The sequence below is a fragment of the Cynocephalus volans genome, chromosome 3 (assembly GCF_027409185.1).
Source record: "Cynocephalus volans isolate mCynVol1 chromosome 3, mCynVol1.pri, whole genome shotgun sequence".
Lineage (NCBI taxonomy): Eukaryota > Metazoa > Chordata > Mammalia > Dermoptera > Cynocephalidae > Cynocephalus > Cynocephalus volans.
Window position 1 is genome coordinate 142,895,351 of NC_084462.1, and position 18,925 is coordinate 142,914,275.

The 18,925-nt window shown below is 35.7% G+C and overlaps 1 protein-coding gene across 1 annotated transcript in view; it reads right to left on the reverse strand.

The window, feature by feature from the left end:
- Positions 1–8,787: 8,787 nt before the first annotated feature.
- Positions 8,788–18,925, reverse strand: part of C3H14orf39 (chromosome 3 C14orf39 homolog) — a 41,275-nt gene continuing 31,137 nt past the window's right edge. Inside the window, exons 16-18 of the mRNA XM_063091801.1 lie at positions 16,253–16,397; positions 11,866–11,923; positions 8,788–8,990 (exon numbers count right to left, since the gene is read on the reverse strand). Coding sequence (XP_062947871.1) covers positions 8,788–8,990; positions 11,866–11,923; positions 16,253–16,397 — 406 coding nt within the window. The remainder of the gene's footprint in view (positions 8,991–11,865; positions 11,924–16,252; positions 16,398–18,925) is intronic.

Consider the following 18,925-nt stretch of genomic DNA (forward strand, 5'->3'; position numbering starts at 1 on the left):
TCACAGAATATTAGGACAGGCCTGTCCACCAGTGATATAGATTTGATTGCATGTGACTTATGTCAACTTTGGAGAAATCAAGAACAAAACATAAAGCAAGGCAATGGAAATGTTTCTAAATGAGCCATTCAGCCTCTAAGGCAAGTTATGTGGCAGCAAATTGAAATTCAAAGGGAAAGCATCAACATGCCAGGTTTACCGTCTTGAAATTATACATTACTTATTCATTCATTCCTTCAAAAGATCAGAAAAACTTTATTTTTATAATTGTAATAATGCCACTTCAAAATTACTAGCATTATCTGGTCATATTGCAGTGATGAAAGCTCAAGTCGATCATCTGGTCAGGCCTCTGAAATTCTAATACCTACTCAGTTGAAATAAATAAAAAATTAATTTGTACATTTTCCACTCAGCAAAAAGGATTTACAACTCTGAATCAGCAGGGTAGTAGAAAGCTTACTGCTTTTTATAACATAAATCTATACATTCCAATCTGCTCTAGTCAGTAGCATTTACAACTTATTTCCTGACTATACTTAAGTGCATTAATGCTATGATATACAAGTAGACAGTTATTTCATTCCCTAAGCTTTAATTTTAATATAAATTACACTGTTGAAAATTTTAATAAAACAATGAAAATAGTCAAATAGTGAACTGCCTTAATATCTATACTTAATCAAACACTCAACTACAACCAAGTTACATGATTTCTGCATAGTGATGGTATAATTGCAAAATAGTTAAGAAAGTCAATATAATTTAAATAAACTTTCTTCAGTCAAGTGTTTCAAAATGCTGCCAAAATTTCAATCTCAAAGATAAATATTTCCATCAAAATGGCAGAACAGGACTTTACAGTGCTCATTTCCTTGCAGAAACAACTATTCACACAAGAAAGTAACTTCACAAGAGCTAAGGAATCTGGGTGAGAAATTACAGCACCTGGGCAGAGCACAGAAATAAGAAAAGATGCATTGTAGTAGATAGGAAGGTTTTGCATTACACGTCACCCCTTCCCCAAGCCCAAGCTTTGCAGCACACAGATACCCTCTGCATGGGGGAAGGAAAGTGTAGTGAGCATTCAACTTTGCTGCAAACCCCAGCACCGCGCCTACCACAGTGAATAACAGTGCCTGGCTAGCTGGGCAGCCCCCGGCTCCAGGCCGCCAACCCAGGCTCTAGGCCCATCTGTGTGTACCAAGGCTCCAACTCTGCCCCAGCACCAACCCAGTGCTCATAACCCAGGCTCCAAGCTGGCCAGGTTGCACTCATATGGGTATCGTCAAAAAGACAAAAGATAAGTGTTGGTAAGGATGTGGAGAAAAGGGAACTTGTGTATATTATTGGTGAGAAATGTAAATTAGTACAGGCATTAAGCAAACAGTATGGATGTTCCTCAAAAAATTAAAAATAGAGTTATCATATGATCCAGCCATCCCACTATTAGGTATATATCCAAAGGAAATGAAATCAGTATGTCAAAGAGATATGTGCATTACCACATTCACTGCCACATTATTTATGATAGCCAAGATATGACATCAACTTAAGTGTCCATCAACAGAGTAATGAATAAAGAAAATGTGATACACACACACATACACACACACACTAGAATAATATTTAGCCTTGAAAGAGAGGGAAGTCAAAAAAAAAAAAGAAGGAAATCTTGTCATTTGCACATTTTCGACAACATGGATGAACCTGGAGGACATTATGCTAAGTGAAATAAGCTAGGCACAGAAAGAGAAATACTGCATGATCTCACTTACATGTGGAATCTAAGAAAATCATACTAATAGAGGGAGAAAGTAGAATGGTGGTTGCCAAGGGCTGGGGTATGGAGTAAATGGGGAGATGTTGCTCAATGTGTAGATCTTAAATGTTCCAATGATTAAAAAAAGGTATATATGTGAGGTGAAGGATATATTAATTAGCTTGATCGTGGTAATCTTTTCACAATGTAAATGCATATCAAAATATGATGTTGTACACCAAATATATATATATGTATATCATTTTTATTTGTCAATTTTAACTCAGTAAAGAAAAAATAATTATTTTGAAAAATATAAATATTTCCTCTTTAAGTTTTGTTATGTTTTCCTTAAAATTTGTATTTAATCTGATTCAATAAATTAATATTAAGAATTACAGGATTACTTCTTTTGGAAAGAAGACAAATATGCCCTGACTTATTCCCAAATATTTACTCTCTATATCTAAAATAAAGTCACCTCGTTGAATGGATAATTCAGTACTGCTATGTAAGAAAATAATGGTTAGCAGGTGGGACACCAGAGATGTTGAATGGAACATATATAATTATCCCAGATTTTATGGATTTTCCAATAATTTTTAAAGGCCATCTTAAAAAAATAATACAAATAAAGACTGAACAATAGTATGAAACAAAAATAGCAAACAAGCATTAGCTATTGGCTCTCTCCTCAAAACCCAAACCTAAAGGCATCACAAAATCTGAATAAAGGTTAAGGTATCTGTCAAACTAATATAAACAGTATGAGAAAGCATAAGGGCTGATTACCTGTACTAGTCAGGGTTCTCCAGAGAAACAGAATTAATAGGAAATAGATATAGATGATATAAATATAAATATATAGAGATTTATTATAAGGAATTGGCTTACCTGATTATGGAGGCTGAGAAGTCCCAGGATGAGTCCAGAGGACTGAGAACTAGGAGAATTGATGTGTAAGTTATAGTCCAAGTAAAAGTCCAAAGGTAGGAGAAGGCCAATAACCTAGCTTGAAGACAGTCAGGCAGAGAGTGAATTCTTCCTTACTCAGCCTTTTTGTTCTATTTAGGCCTTCAATGTATTGGATGAGGCTCACCCACACTGGAGAGGGCAATCTGCATTACTGAATTGACCAATTCAAATGTTAATCTTACCCAGAAGTACCCTCACACACATACCTAGAATAATGGATACTCCCGTGGCCCAGTGAAGTTGATACATAAAATTAATCATCACAACACCATTTTTGGGTGCTAGTAGTGGGATGAATTTTCAGGTATGCTCTTTTATCTTACCCTGGAAGTAGCAGCAGTCTGTTGTTGGTGTGAAATAGCAAGAAAATATCAGGGTCTGAAGAGCAATTGAGAAGTACAAGAAGGTTAGCTAGTCCCTGAGCATTCCACCACCTCTACTCCCTTGTACACCTAGTTTTCAAAAACAACTCTCAAAAATGTTCATACCTACTCGATTAAAATAAAATAAAATAAAATAAAATAAAAGTGGGCAAAGGACCTGAACAGACATTCTTCAAAAGAAGACATACAAATGACCAACAGGTATATGAAAAAAAAATACTCAACATCCTTAATCAACAGGGAAATGCAAATTAAAGCCAAAATGAGATATCACCTCACACCTGTTAGAATGGCTATTATCAAAAAGATGTTTATTGCAACTCTATTTACAATAGCCAAGAGTTGGAACCAGCCTAAATGCCCATCATTGGATGAGTGGATAAGGAAAATGTGGTATATCTACACAATGGAATACTACTCTGATATTTAAAAAAAAAAAAAAACATGCATGAACTTAGAGAAAATTATGTTAAATGAAATAAGCCAGGCACGGAAAGAGAAATACCACATGTTCTCACTTATATATGGGAGATAATAAAGATAAAAAACTAAATAAACAAATAGAGAAAAAAAGACACATCACAATAATTCCTTGAACTTGTTAAGAGAACAGATATGATGTTGATAGGGATGGGAAATGGGGAGAGAGAGGGAGCAAAGGGAGGAACTGGTAAGGGCCCATGAAAATCAACTACACTGTGTAATGATAAATTTTTAAAAAATAAAAAATAAAATAAACTACTCACCACCCTAAAAAAATAAAGTGGGCAAAGGACCTTAACAGGTATTTTTCAAAAGAAGACATATAGATGACCAACAGGGATATGAAAAAAATGCTCAACATCCCTAATCAACAGGGAAATGCAAATTAAAACCAAAATGAGATATCACCTCACACCTGTTAGAATGGCTGTTATCAAAAAGATGGAGATAAGCATTGGCCAAGATGTGAAGAAAAAGTAATGTTTGTAAACTGTTAGTGAGAATGTAAATTAGTAAAACTGTTATGGAAAAGTGTACGGTGGTTCATCACAAAAATAAAAATAGAACTACCATGTGATCCAGCCAACCCATTAATGGGTATATGTCCAAAGTAAATGAAATTAACATGTCAAGGAGATATCTACACTCCCATGTTCATTGAAGCATTGTTCACAATAGACAAGATATGAAGTACCTAAGTATCCATCAGTGGATGAATGCATAAAGAAAATACGGTGTGTGTGTGTGTGTGTGTGTAATATTATTCAGCCTTAAAAAGGAAGGAAATCCTGTCACTTGCAACAACATGGATGAACATGGAGGATTATTATGTGAAATAAGCTAGGCATAGAAAGACAAATACTGTATGATCTCACTTATACGTAGAATCTAAAAAAGTTGAACTCAGAAACAGAGTAGAATGGTGGTTACCAGGGTCTGTGGATTGGGCAGAGGTGCTGAAGAGATGTTGGTTAAAGGATACAAAACTTCAGTTAGACAAGAGATCTAGGTTAAAACATGGTGACTATAGTTTTTATGATAATATTATTACATACTTGAAATGGCTAAGATTGTAGATTTTTAAGTGTTCTCACCAAAAAAACTGGTAAGTATGTAAATGAATACATATGTTAATTAGTTGGATTTAACCACTGCACAATGTATACGTTTCAAAACATCATGTTGTACACCATAAATATATATAACTTTTGTCAGTTAGAATTAATTAAAACTGCCTGAAAAAAGCTTATATCTAGTCAAACATTCATATAAAGGCAAAGTCAAAAATGTTTTGGATAGATTAGGTGAAAAAATAAGGTACAATATAAAGTATCCTATAATGTGTGTGTGCTACCTTAATTATAAAAGAAGGGGAAAATAAAGAATGTCCTTATTTTCTTTCTATGCATAAAAACTCTGGAAGAACATAAAAGAAGCTAATAACAAAGTTTACATATGAAAGGTGTAGGAAACTGGTAGATACAGGGAAGAGGAGACTTTTCAATTTTTACCTTCCTGTGTGTATATGTTTCCATATATTACCTTTAAATAATTAATTTAATTTTTAGAAAATAAATAAAAGAGGAAAATAAAGATGTTCCCAAACCTAAAAGGCCTCAAAAGTTTTACCACTCAAAGGCCATCTTGGAAAACACTCTTGGATGAAGTTACTTGAGCAAAAAAGAATATATCCAGGAAGATGCTATGAAATATGGAAAGTAAGGAAGACTATATGTCAGCAAGTCCTAAAGTTTACCATTATTCAAACAAGTAAAGAAACAATCAAAATACACATAATATGTGACTAATTATTTCTTGATATCCAGTCTTTTCTTCTTCCTTAGTAATAAAACCCTGGGTGATACGCTCATCAAAATACCATTACTCAGCTTCCCTTGCATTTAGGTAGAGCCATGTGATAACTTTATCTGACCAATAAAGACATAAGCCAAAATGTTAAGTGGGACTATAAAGGGGAGTATGTGCTGTGATTGTCAGAATGGCTCTAAAAGCAAGAGCCAACCATACGCTACCTATAACATATATACTTTAAATATAAAGATGTAGGTTAAAAATAGATGGATGGAAAATATATCATGAAAAGAGTAATAAGAAGGCTCAATATCAGATAAAATAGAATTCAAGAATAAGAGTATTATTAGAGATAAAGAGAGATGTTTAATAATGATAAAAGGTTTAATTTATGAGGAAATTATAACAGTGAACCTAATAATAAAGTTTCAAAAACATGATACAAAAATAGACAGAATTAAAGGGAGAAACAGACAAAAACACAGTCATAGTTTTTAGCAGCCTTTTCTCAGCAGTTGAGAATTAACATAAAGATGATCTGAACAACACCAGCCACCTGAACGTAACTGACATTTATAGACTACTATATTATATCCAACAGCTATAGAATACATATTCTTTTCAAGTGCACATAGTTTGCTTAAAAATAAAGAACATATGTGGGTCCATAAAAGTCTTAAATTTAAAAGAAAGTAAATCATACTCTGAAAGATCCCTATGGAACTAAGTTAAACATCAATAAAAATAAGATATTTAGGAAAACTCCAAACCCTTGAAAATTAAATATACACAAGGACCAATGTAACAGAATAGAGAACCCAGAAATCAGATCATATACCTACAGCCATCTGAACTTCAACAAAGACATCAAGAACATACAGTGGGAAAAGACTGCCTCTTGAATAAACGGTGCTGGGAAAATGGGACATCCACATGTAGAAGAATGAAACTAGACCCATACCTTTCGCCATGTACCAAAATCAACTCAAAATGGATTAAAGCATTAAATATATAAAATACCTGAAATATATAAAATTTCCTAAATACCTGAAACTATAAAACTCCTAAGAGAAAACATAGAGGAAATACCTCAGGAAGTAGGACTGGGCACAGACTTTATGAATATGACCCCAAAAGCACAGGCAACAAAAGGAAAAACAAACAAATGGGATTATATCAAACTAAAAAGCTTCTGCACAGCAAAAGAAACAATTAACAGAGTGAAAAAACAACCAACAGAGTGGGAGAAACTATTTGCAAAATATACACCTGACAAAGGATTAATATCCAGAATATACAAGGAAGTCAAACAACTTCACAGTAACAAAACAAGTAACTTGCTTAAAAAATGGGCAAAGGAGCTGAATAGGCATTTCTCAAAGGAAGATATAAGAATGGCCAACAGGCACATGAAAAAATGCTCAACACCACTCAGCATACAGGAAACGCAAATCAAAGCTACACTGAGATATCATCTCACTCCAGTCAGACTGGCTATTATCAAGAGGACTGAGAATAACAATCCCGGCAAGGATGCAGAGAAAGGAGAAACCTCCTGCACTATTGATGGGACTGTGAAATGGAGCAGCCATTATGGAAAATGGTATGGAGGTTCCTCAAACAACAACAGATAGAACTGCCATATGACCCAGCTATCCCACTGCTGGGTATATACCCAAATGAATGGAAGTCATCATGTCAAAAAGAAACCTGCACTCCCATGTTTATCTCAGCTCTATTTACAATAGCCAAGAGTTGGAACCAGCATAAATGCCCATCATCAGACAACTGGATAAGGGAAATGTGGTTCACAATGGAATACTACTCTGCTATAAAAGAAAGAATGAAATACTGCCATTCACAGCAACATGGATAAACTTAGAGAAAATTATGTTAAGTGAAATAATCCAGGCACATAAAGAGAAATACTGCATGTTCTCACTTCTATGTGGGAGCTAATAAAAAAATAAATAAATAAAGGAAAAAAGAAACTTTTCTTAGCCAATAACATACAAAATAAATAAATAAATGAAGTTTTCTTAAATTCTATCATTAGTTAGGTCAACCTTCTTATAAAAGTCTTTGGGATGGCTTAATTTAACACAATTGTGATATGTTATGGACACACACAATACCAATGGGGTATGAAAAGGTTTTCTGTTCACATAATAAGGCTTTCTGGGGACAGTAGGGCAGGCCTCCCAAAGTGGTCTGAAAATGGCTTGAGAAAACAGAAGAAAGGAGACTGGCGTTGGGTTTTTATGATTGTTAGAGGGTAAAGCAGGGGTGTGTTCCCCTACATGGTTTAAACTTTCTGCTGGCACCTAAGGAGAGAGCAACGAGGATTTCATATCAGCTTGACCAAATGTGGAGCAGAAGGAGAAAAAGAAAAAGTGAAGTTTGCAATATGTTAGCAGTCACACATCAAAATAAGGAGTTATATTCTTTATTACTCAATAACACCATACAACTAATTCGAAAAGCACAGAATACAAGGATATTGAACAATATGTTTATATAATTTCATCAAATTTAAATATCTTCATTTAAGCTATATATAATTAATTGACAAATACTGAATATGAAATATAAAGATTAAATTGGTTTTTGTTGAAGACAGGAAGCAAAATTTTAAATATTCTTCAAAAAGGATTTAAACAAAAAAAATATTAACAGGATCACCACTGTACAACAATCCAATTTTCAGAAATTACTCTAGCCCTTCGTATTTAATTTTTTTCCATTAAAGGTATTAGCATAACTGATAAAATCGGAATTTTACCAATTGTTGTATTAGAAGAAAATGACATAGACTTTATTTACTATCAATAACATAAATTCTTTGAAATTATTATTAGAGTACCACTCTGTATGCTGCAGCAGTGAAGCCTAACTGAAACCCAGTAATTTTAAAATAATTTTTTAGTAGCTAAAGTATACTTCAGCACTAACTACACAGTTACCACTATAAGGTCTTCTGATGGCCTAAAAGAATTCTTGTTTTTATCAAAGCACCTACAATACTACCAGAATCAAAATTAGGTTTCCAGGAAGAAGCAGGCTTAATATTTACAATAAAGATTAATGAAAAAACATCAAATTCTATTAAGATTAACAAAAGTTCTACCTCAACACGGCTTGCAAAATTAAATCCAAAATAAAATAATGACTTAGTTAATGCCACCAATAAAAAGGAAATATTCAATATTTCAATATTGAAATAAATATAATTGAATAACATAACTATGGTAACCAATTGTTGCTTTAATCAACAAAAGAAAGTAGATAGTCTTCATGTTTTAAGTAATAATGTAAATTTATTCCCTATATAATTACAGAGCAGTAAAATAATTCAAGAAATTAATAACTAGTTCAAAAAAAAGTAAATTGTGTTGCCTTTTGTGAGGAAGATGAAAAACCCTTTAAAGAAGGAGAAGGTATTGAATTTTGATCCTGTTCAAATGAAAATGGAAAACTAAAATCATCTTTTCCAGCTCCAAATGCATGAGTTGAAGCCTCTGATGGAAAAGAAAACGTAAAGGCATCTTCTCCTTCTGGTTTCCCAAATAAGTTTCCTGAGGAAGATAAATATTACAAGATCATGCTATTCATGTTGTATAAAATTTGCATAACTATCGAATTACAATACTGCATACAATAGAGTAACATTGAATCATTTATCTATTTAGCAGATATTTAATTGTGCTCCTCTTATGTGCAAGGCATTGTCCTTAGTACTATGGAAAGTTAAAACACACTCAAACTTAAACCCTACTTTCAAATAATTTGAACTCGAGTATATAAAGATCTAATATACAGGGTAAAAAAGTAGGATAAAACACTCAAATTAAGAGAATAGAACTGAGGCACAGACACAGGTATGCATAGGAACTATTAGGGTAACAGAAATGAATTCGGCTTGGCAGGAGCACTGAGAAATAATATGTATTAAATGGGAATTAATGAAGATATGCTTGGAAAGATTGTTGAATGTACCCCCTACAGAATTTAGACTTTATTAAGTAGGTAACAAGAAGCCATTAAAGGTTTTCAAGCAGAGATATGACATGATTTGGACCACTTTATAAGGATTACCCAGGAAAGAATATGTGGAAAGGCTGGAACAGGAGAGTAAAGAAGTGAGGATACCAAAAGGAAAAGAAGTCTATTGTCCAGCAAAGAGATAATAAAAGCCTTACCTACAATTGTAGTCAAGGGAATGAAGGAAAAAATGCTGGATTTGGAAGATACTGTTTAAGTCCAATTTATTCAACTATTCTCTGTTCATGGCATTGTTCAAGGAAATTGACAGAATACTAAAAGGAGTTCTATGGTTTTAAAATAAATTTTTAAAATCAACTTTACATACAGAATTATTTGGTTGATGACTCCCAGAATTGCCATTAAGGAAAAATACTGCTTTATATTATATTATTTTAAAACTATAATTATAAAAATATATTTTCAACATCTGATAATTTAAAATCAGCTATTATTAAATGATTTAAAATCTACAGTAATCCAAAGACTTACTTGAAAAAAGTCTTTTAAAGCACCTATATTTTTTCCATAGTGAACTAATCATCTAGTACATTAAGCAAAAGAATTTACTTTGTGACACTCTGAAATTTTGTCTTTTTTTTTCTTTGTATACACACACTTCTTAGTAAAAAATTTTCATGTTTTTAAACATGTCAGTTATTTCACTCTGAATAGAGCTGAGCCAGTAGAAAGATGGATGGACGGACAGATGAATGGACAAACATATTACCAGATACTTGTGTTCTTCCTCTTTCCCTTTTTCACTTTATTTTTCCACTGACTTACGGACACATCCATTAGATTTAAACAAAACTTTATAACCGAAATCAGACATTTCACCACTTCTACTGCCACCATCCAGCCATCATCAATTCTCACTTCAATTCTTTTAATAGCCTCCTAACTATCTCCCTTGTTTCCCTACAACAGCCAGAGTAATTCTTTAAAAACCTGTCAGATCATTTCAGGCTTCAGCTCAAAACCCTCCAATGGCTTCCCATCTCACTCAGAAAAAAACCCCAAAGCATTTAAGAGTCTACAGGTTCCACATGATTTGCTCCCCCTCCAATCTCTCTGATTTAATGTCCTACCAGTTACTCCTTTATTCCACTCCATACAATTTGCCTGCTGTTTAAGAACATTAAACAGCAGGTAAATTGTAAAATTTGAGCATTTTTCCACCTCAAGACCTTCTCACCCTTTGCCTGAAACACTTTTCCCAGCAGCTTATACCTGTACCTTCTTCAGGTCTCTGCTTAAATGGTGCCTTTTAGTGATGCCTTCTCTGACTTTTCTGTAACATGGCAACCACCTTCCCAATCCAAGTATTCCTTATTCCCTTTACTCTGTTTTACTTTTCTTCATGGTATCTATCACCAACAGTTAGTAAATAACTAATCTCAAGCCCAGGCTGACTCAGGCCCACCAGAAGAATGATAGAGTATGACTTTTCACAGCATTGTTTTCTTAGAAAATACAGAATTAGGGCAAATGTAGAATACTGTGTCTGCCTACTCTCCTGTGTGAGATTGTACCTGAATTAAAGAAGCTGTGAATTACCACATCAAGACCTTAGGCCTCATAACTAGAATGCTTTAAAAGACTGGTGGGAAACTGAGGCTGCAGCTTTTATGTTAAGGTGACCTACATGCACCATGCCTCTTGTAAAGCAGCCTGACATGTTCCATGTGGGTGAGGTAGCAAAAGAAAGCTTAGTTGCGTAGCTGGTAGGCCTCTCAATAAGACAAAGACGCATACCTGCTATTATCTCCTATCCTGTATCTTTCAATAAAGCAAATGCAATATTAGATAAAAAATTGTAACGTGAGTCTGACTCCCAATTCAAACCCATAAAAATTGTTTAGTGCACTACCTGACATATTACACATTGATTTGTCTACTTTCAGTCTCTCCCACTAGAAGGAAAACCCTATGAGAACTTTGCATTCTTGTCCACTGTTTTATCACCAGAGCCAAAAGCAGTTCCTGATATAAAATATAATATATATAATATTTATACTTATATGTTGAATGAATTAACCTATCAAGGGACAAAAGAAGAAAGAAGATTGAATAAAAACTAAGCACCAGAGAGATAGGAGGAAATCCAAAAATTCCAGAAAAAAGATGAGAATACTCAACAATAACAAATGCCGTAAAGAGACTGAATATGATAATAAATGCAAGATACACATAATGTTTAATAATTGGGAATTCATTAGTAATCTTGGAGAAAGAAGTTTTGGTAGAGTAGTGAGAAAAGAAACTAAATTGTTAAAAAAAAATTAGTGAATGGTGCAGAGGTAACTAATTTTTAAAGAAACTGAGCACATAAAAAAATCAGAGACAAACTAAAAACTAACAAAAAATTAACATGTTTTTAAATGTAGGAAATTTCAAATCACTTACCAATTTCTTGTTGTGATGAGAGAGGATTTATATTTCCTGCAGAATAACGGTCATTGAACTGAAAAACAATTTCCATTAAATATTAGTTGTGAAATCAGTAAAACAGTAGAGCATTTATGTTTGAATCTAAAGCCTAATTCTTCTAATATACAGAATCAGAGTACACATAAAGAAACTTTCTATATTGCACACTATTGTACTAAAAGAGATCTAACTTCAAAACCTATCATTTACTTATATTAAAATAAGGCCTGTTGATTTGATTCTGGCAATAGATAAAATATTAACAGGCATTCATTCTGCTTTGGGTTTGCTTTGTTCTTTTTCTGGCTTCTCAAGGTGGAACCTAAGGTCATTGATTTTAGACCTTTCTTCTTTTCTATTAATTTATTTAACTTATTAATTAAATATTATTTAATTAATTATCATTTTGCTTTGGCTTTGGCAGCATCCCACAATTTTTGATAAGCTGAATTCTCATAGTAATTTGGTGCAAAATATTTTTGGGTTTCTCTCATGATTTCTTCCTTGATCTATGGCCTACCCATATAGGATTTTCTGAGACAGAGTATTGGTATTAAGTTCTGATTTAATTCCATTGTGGTCAGAGAACATACTCTGATTTTAATCCTGTTAAATTAATTAAGACTCATTTTATGGGCCAGAATATGGTCTATCTTAGTGAATTTACCATCAGCATTTGAAAAGAATATATATGCTACAGTTGTTGGATGTGGTATTCTATAAAGGTCAATTAGGTCAAGAGGACTGATGGTGCTATTCAGATCTCATAGAAGATCTTTACTGATTGTGTTGTCTAATTCTATCAATTTTTGAGAAAGGGATGTTAAAAACCTCTAACTACGTTTGAGTTTTTATCCATTTTTCCCTTTAATTCGGTCAATTTTTATTTCATGTATTTTGAAACTGTTATTAGGCACGTACACATTTGTGATTGTTATATCTTCCTTATGAATTGATCTTTTTATCTTTTATCTCTAGTAATGTTCTTTACTTGCAGACTACCAAAAATAATATATATAGCCACTGTGACTGTGATCTTCTTAGCCTTACAGTTTTCATGATATATCATTTTCCATCCATTTACTTTCAACTCATGTTTGTCTTTATATTTAAAGTATGTTTCTTATGGGTCTTGCTTTTTTCATCCACTCTTACAATCTCTGTCTTTTAATGAAGAGTTTAGCCTATTCATATTAATGTAACTATTAAAAAGTTCATATTTTTTAGTCTAACATTTGGCTATTTGTTTTATGTTTGTTCCCTTTGTGTTTTGTTCCTGCTCTTTCTTTTCTACCTTCCTTTGTGTTAAATATTTTTTTTAGAATTCCATATTAACTTATTACCAATCTTATTTTTAAATATTGTCTTGATTATCCTTGACCCAGAAAACTTACTAATTATTTTGCCAATCTCCTTCCCCAACCCCACCAACACAAAAACAAAACAAAACAAAACAAAAAACTGAAGATAAACAATCTGGCCACAATTCAAATTGGATTACGTTTATAAATCATTTGGGGAAGAAATTTTCCTCCTATACAAGTACTTTATTTATCATGTAGCCAACAATTTTTTTCAATAGTTTTGTGGCTTTCTTTATTCAAAATATACAAGTTTTCTGTTTAGGTTATATATCTGATTTTGCATATTTGTGTTATTATGTAAATGAGGGTTAAGTAAGTATAGTCTATTTTTTCATGCCCAGCACACTTCTAGGAATTCTTGTTTTTGAAATAAGCATTTAAATAAAAATTGAGAAAAAAAGTTGAATACGTGAAATACTGTAAAATGGACAGTAGTATATCATCTACCAATAAATTTATAATTTCAACAATTTAATATAATGTGGGAGATACAGAAATAAAATATTCCAATCTACATAAACTTGCCTAAATGTGACTTATTTAAATGAGCAACAATAATATAATACTTCCATTACATTGATATTTACATAGCATTATTAAGTGGTTGGTACTTTTCTAAGTGTTTTATGTGTACGAACTTATTCAATACACAAACATTATGGTAATAATAATTATTTCCACTTTACAGAAAGAAAATGGAGAGTTACTTATCCAAAACTGCATACCCAGTACACACCCAAGTACCCTGGCTTCAGATTCTAGGTCTAACCACTACACTATTATCTCTACTTTTCAAATAAAGCATGTTTTAATTTTCAGTTTTAATAGCTAAATACAGAAATAAGCACTTTATCATGGTTTGTATCACTGAACAGTAGAAATCAATATTGGAAGGAAATTCTTTATGTCTTTTAAACTTAACCAATGATAATGTTGCTATGTACACACATGTAGTTGAAAAGACCAACTTATAACATGGAGCATTTTTCACATTGAGAATATGTAAAATTCATTTAGAAGTAAGATACATTAACTACAAAGCCAACCTCATTTTTTAAATGCTTTTAACTGCAATTTAAATCATCCCTATCCTGAGATTTTTTTTTTTTAATGAATGGATATCAATTTGGGGCATCTGAAGTTGAAGACAAAAAGATAATAGGAAACTTTGCTATACTATCAATACTCAAAATTTTTTAAAAAATTGCCTCTGGACTTCCAATCAAGACAGCAGAATAGACGGTACCTGGTATCACCCTCTCCCAGAGTCAACCAATTTACAACTCTTAAAAAGCAACCAACTGACAAGCTGAGGCTGCCAGAGCTCAGAGGAAGAGGAAGAGATACCTACTGAGTTCATGAAGCCAGGAGAAGTCACAATGAGAGAAAGAAAAGACCACTCCGACCATTTTGGGCTCCAGCCATTTTAAGGCTGGCCCTGGTGAGCACATGGAGTGGGAGTTGACAAATGCTGCAGCTGTGTCCTTCGAATGAGGTTGTTTGGAGGTTGCAGGGGAGAAGAGGGCCTTGGTGGCCCCCAGGCCAGCAAGACCACTAACAGGGTTCTCATGGGCCTACACAGGAGCGAGGGGCCACAGCAATTGGAAAAAGGAGCCACTCAGAGGCTAATGAGTCACTGCAAGTGACCGGCGCATGGCCAGTCCCATGGGAAGTGTATGGAGTACGGGCGGAAGGAGAAACGGACCCATCAGGGGAACATTGGGGCATAGCATGGACAGCTGATCTGCCCTCCAATCACCACAGGCCCACTCAGTGGAAACTAGTCAGGAATAAAGGACTGCAAAGGGTGCAGTTTGCTAAAAAGACACAGGCCCAGATCAGTGTTTCCACACAACCTAGGTGTACTGGACCTCACAAAACCCAGAAGTGCTTCCAAGGTCAACAATTAAAACCTGAGCTGCAAAAAAAGCCTTTCCCAGAGAATCAGCAGAAAAGCAGGGCTCAAGTGCTAGGCCCCACAGGAAATTCCCCCATTTTAGAAGTAAGCAAAGGATAACAAATTAGTTCCAGTGCAGAGTTTAAGTGGTGGGAATAGTGAATAATCCAACACAGAACTGAAAGAAAAAACAAAAAACCCACAGATCAGAGACAAAGTTCTGATGTTAACCAGTAAAGGTCTAACACCACCAAAGAACATCTGTAAAACCTAGAAGGACCAGAAGGCCCCTAGGCTCCCAAGTCGGGGTAGGGGAGAGCCAAGGGCCTCAGCCACATCCCCCCAACATCTTTATCCAGCCCGGTGATGACCACCAGGCTTCCACTGGAAGCACTCTGGGCTCAAAACTGGGGTGGTGAGAGGCCAAAGGCCTCAGCCACGTGTTCCCAACATCCACATCCAGCCCAGCAACAACTACCGGACCACTGCCAGAAGTGCCCTAGGCTTCTGGGTGGGGGGGGAGTTGAGGGCCTCAGCCATGCCTCCCGCTGACATCCGTATCCAGCCCAGAGGCGACCACCAGGCTGCTAGAAATGCCCCAGGTTCCCAAACCAGGGCAGTTAGGGTCTGAGGGTCTTGGCCATGCCCCCCTGACATCTGCATCCAGCCCAGTGACAACCACTGAGTAGCCGCTGGAAGCACCCAGGGCTCCCAGGTTGAGGGGGCCAAGGGCCTCAGCCACAACCCCCAAAGTCTATATCCAGTCAATCCACGACCAAGCTGCCACCAGAAGCCCCCTGGTTTCCCCACCCAGAATGAGGGGGATGCCATGGGCCTTGACTACACCCCTGCTTCATCTTCCTCCCACCCTATCCCCTTTTCCCTTCCACCTTCCCCTTGGCCCAACTGCTCCACAACAACATCTTAGAACGTAAAATAATAATAATAATAATGATAATAAATTAATTAAATTGATAAATAAATAAATAAAAATTGCTTTTGTTGGTATTCTGCCTCAAGACAATTTAAGACTAAAGAACTAAAATTACTCAAAGTTCCAGTGTACAATTCTTAAAAATAAAACCTTAGCTTCTCATATTACCTGATCTGATAGGACTTCTGAATCAAAAACAGAAGAATCAAATAAATTTAATCCAGGTGATCTAGAAGTATAACTCATAAGAAAAGAAAATCCAGGTGATTCCTTTTGTGTTTGTCCTTCGGGTACTGCATTTTTATTTCTGTTACAGAGAAACAAGAAATCACAAAATGTTAAAAATCTATTATTAAACACTGCAGACTGGTAAGCACCGTAAGTAACAACACAAAAGTGAGAACTAACATAGTGGGGAGAGGTAGGAAATAGTTACTGAAATAACAAATGTATAAAGAAAGAGGTGCAGAATAATGTTTAATAAAGTAGAATAATTAATTTGGGGATATTAATTATAAATACCTAGTGAGAATATATTGTCAGGCTCTATTCTAGGTACTTCCACAGGCATAACTTACTGATTCCTCACAATAACCATATGAAATAGGTACTATTACTGTCACCTCCATTTTACAGTAGAGGATTTTGCAGCAAAGAAAGGCTAAATGATTTGCTCAAAAGAATAGTAAATGCCAGAGTTGGGATTTGAATGCAGCAATCCAGATTCAAAGTCCAAGCTTTTAACTCTGACACTATATTTTCTTCAAGATCTTGAAAGTCAGTCAACAAGATTTTTAGTCTTGGTGAGAAGCCAGCTACTACAGAATATAGTACTGCTATAAGGGAGTTAAACTTAGCCAAGACAGTATATTACTCAGTGGTTAAAAGCATGAATTCTAGAGCCAGACTGACTGGATTTAAATCTCAACTCTAACACTGATTACTTGTATCACCTGTTATTCTGTTTCTTCATCTATAAAATAATGATAATAATGTACCTACACCTCATAAGCTTGTTGTGAATATTACACGAGCAATATTTATAAAATTCCGAGAACAGTGGCTTGTGCATAGTGCTACATATAGTGTTTGTTAAATATAACAGAAGTCTGACAGTACTGCCATGACTATCTCTATGACCATGAATGAGTCACTTAACTTTACAGATCATAATTTTCTTTTCCATGGAGAGAGATTTCAGTATATGATCTCACATTCTTTTACAGTTCTCAGATATGATGATGAGTTCCACTTCGAACTTTCTGTGCTTGAGTCAACAGCATGACATGCATATATAAAACTCCTAGCAGCGATTTAAAATACAGAAGTAGAACACAGGTGAGAGACCTCTAATGAAATGAAATCTGACATGTTTTAGAGGCACCTCAGGGTTCAGTGTTAAGGAAGAGACTGAACTAAACAAAAATGTCAAATACAACACTATTTTCTTGGCTGAAAACTACAAATCTGTGCTTTCCAAATTTAAACAATCATGTTAGAAATATTTATGCCTATTTTATGACAAGATGGCTGGCTACAGGAGGCCAGCCCTCTCCTCTAATGCAAGAAAGTCCAAAGCAATAAATAGATTGTCACTTGAAGAGTAGAGTGTCTGGGGGAAAACAACAAATCCAGCTAAACAGTGAGGAAACCCTCCCAAGACCTGGAATCTCAAGGCAACAACATATAAGGACAGGAAAAACTCTTGACCAGGACTGGCCTGGAGACTGAAGAAACCCTGCACTGCCAGGACAAGGTAGGCAGGGGAGGGCTGATGGCTGGGACTCCCACCTTAGATGCCTGTAAACCAAGCTGCAGGATAATCACATGGCCCTTGCAGACAATGAGCCCAGCATGTGAAGCAGCTAAGAGCCCATATGACCCTGTTTTCCCAGAGGGGAACTACATACAGAGTCACCCCTCCACACTAGGTTGTGGGCTGCCACTGGACATTGCTATTTGGGGATTGAAGCTGAGAGAGCTCAGAGTCCTGCTAACCCAGTGGCCCTGCACATCCTGGCAGAGGGCACAGGTAGAGCAGACCAGCTGCATAGTTACATGCCCTTCTTCTTCCTGGGAATGGGGAACTGCTCTTGCCAGCGGAGAGTAGGGGAAGTGCTCTGGTCATCTGAATCCATGCCCTCCTTCCCCCATCAGCTCACAGCACTCAACTCAATGCTCCACACACGCTCCAGTGGATAGCAAGCAGGAGTTGTGCTGGCCCCTTGCAATGGCTGCTGGGATAACACAACCCCCCTCCTCTGGGAGCTCAGAGCTCCTCCCAACTCAATGCCCACCCCAGTTGATAGTGAGCAGGGGCTGTGTCAGCCCATTGCACTAGTTGCCTGAATCTACACCCTCCTACCCCCAGGGACCAGAGGTCTTCCTGATACATCGAGCCTGCCCGCACCAGTAGAGAGTGAGCTGGGGGTGTACAAGCCACTAGGATCAATGCCACGTCCCCCAGGAGCCCAGTGTCCCTTCTGACACAGCGGTCCACCCGCACCAGCTGAGAAGATGCAGGGAGCAAGCTGGCACTTACTACCATACCTACCCAGAAACAAACGTACATAGCCCAACCCAACTATCAATATACAACACTTCTATAGGTATGAGTCTCTCCACTGAAAAACCACTCCAAGAATTTTAAAAAGTGACTACACTACCAGATACCCAGATATCAACAGAGATACAAGAAGCATAAAAAAATCAGGCAAACAAAACACCCCCAAAAGACTACAATTCTACAGTATGAGACCCCAAACAGGAAACTGGTGAATCGCCTGAAGAGAAATCCCAAATATCAATACTAAGGAAATTCAACATGATGGATGAAAAAGT